Source organism: Tremella mesenterica (genome assembly GCF_000271645.1).
Source record: "Tremella mesenterica DSM 1558 unplaced genomic scaffold TREMEscaffold_3, whole genome shotgun sequence".
Taxonomy (NCBI): Eukaryota; Fungi; Basidiomycota; class Tremellomycetes; order Tremellales; family Tremellaceae; genus Tremella; species Tremella mesenterica.
This window is the reverse complement of record NW_006711227.1, coordinates 1,069,562-1,071,164: the sequence shown is the minus strand read 5'-3', so window position 1 is coordinate 1,071,164 and position 1,603 is coordinate 1,069,562. Positions and strand designations below refer to the sequence as shown.

The following is a 1,603-nucleotide window of genomic DNA, read 5'->3' as shown; positions in this document are numbered from 1 at the left end:
GGTCGATCGGACCACAAAGCCCGCCCAAAAGGTCAGTCGGACACAGAAAACCCTCGAGAGCTCAATCGGGCCACAAAGCCCGCACAAAAGGTCGATCGGCCTATCAAGGTGACGTTGCGGAGCAAGACCAACAGACAGCCAATGATGGGAAGGAAGGGGAACACGAGGACGAGGACAGTGAACATGATCTAGCAGTTAAGAATGGCAATACCATCCCCAAAGTGTCCAAAAAGTCTACTACTCCCAAACGTCCTAAACCTCACGATTGCAAGGCTATTCTCGTGGTGAGTCCACGGAATACAGGAATATAATCGCTGATCTGACATAGGTTCAAATGACCGCAGCCCAGTCTGTCACCCAAAGATGTACCGTCATCATGAAAAGTCCAGAATGGCATCCTCCCGCAAAGTCTTTGACCGAGCTACGGGTATCGCCATATCTTCGACGCTTGCTCCATGAAGCTGCGATGGGATTTGGAATGACCACCACTCGTCTCACTGCTTGTATGTTCCTCCTGTTTTCTTGAAGTCGGTTTTTGATGTGTGTAGGGTACGCTCAGAATGTCCTTGCCATGGATGAACATGCACAATGGCTTGCCGATCGCTGCTCTCACCGACTACCAACTCCACGGGACTATAAGACGGCTATAGAGACTGCCACGGCTACTGCAAGGATCGATCGCAGCCCATTAGTTGCTCTTGAAATTCTTGCAGAAAGACATCCTCAAGCTATCTTAGCGTTGGTTCAGTTTTTTTCACAATGTCAGTTCCTGACTGACTTAAAGATCCAAATTCCCTAATATACTTGGAGACAAGTCTACCAAGCTTACCAAGCGGGTGGCAGGTAGTGCGCGGTTTGAATGTGTCATTGCCCCTCGTTTTGCTCAAATCTGCGCCATCTTACAAGTGCATCGCATGGGAATGTATCTTGACTCTTCTTGGAGGAACAAGAATGCCTTCCGGTGTCCACTGAGCTTCCTAGTGACCATCAATCAGTATCACCGGATGATCCCTTGTATGTCACTACTCCGAAAAGTGAATTGTAGTTGACTTCCACAGTGGCTGCCATGATATCCAATCATGCTGATGAGGAGGCTTACTCCTTCATGTTGACTGAATTCAACAAAGCAGTACGCCAAACGGCTCAAGACGTTTTGGATGGGACATATGTCGTTGAGCATAGTGATATTCCTGCTGAAGATCTACGGAGAGCCTGTGTGGCGGTTGCGGAAGACGGACTTTGCCCACGCTTTGTCATGATTGACGGATGTGAAGCAGAGCGTACAAGTCTGCGCAAAGTCTACCCAGGAGTTCCTCTTCGTGGATGTCAATTTCACATGATGCGGGCTTGTCGCTCAAGAATCAGGTCGATTGTGGGTCGATCGGACGAGGGAAAGCGCAAGTGCGCTCAGATCCTCAATGCCATTCGAAGATGTCAACGTTGTCCAGACGAAAAGAAATGGGACCAGTATTACGAGGCACTTGAGGACCAAGTGAACGGTATCACGGGATCGACAGCATGTTGGTCACAGTTAGACGCCTATCTACAGAAGGAGTGGTTCAGCCACAGATGGAGAGATTTTGTTGTTGACTATGGCATGCCA

General features: G+C 49.0%; 1 protein-coding gene across 1 annotated transcript in view; it reads left to right on the top strand.

The window, feature by feature from the left end:
* The window catches only part of TREMEDRAFT_61155 (uncharacterized protein), a gene marked incomplete at both ends in the record, with an annotated part of 9,143 nt that overhangs the window by 2,291 nt on the left and 5,249 nt on the right, over positions 1-1,603 (top strand). Inside the window, 5 exons of the mRNA XM_007003468.1 lie at positions 139-284; positions 329-503; positions 549-738; positions 785-905; positions 1,094-1,582. Coding sequence (XP_007003530.1) covers positions 139-284; positions 329-503; positions 549-738; positions 785-905; positions 1,094-1,582 — 1,121 coding nt within the window. The remainder of the gene's footprint in view (positions 1-138; positions 285-328; positions 504-548; positions 739-784; positions 906-1,093; positions 1,583-1,603) is intronic.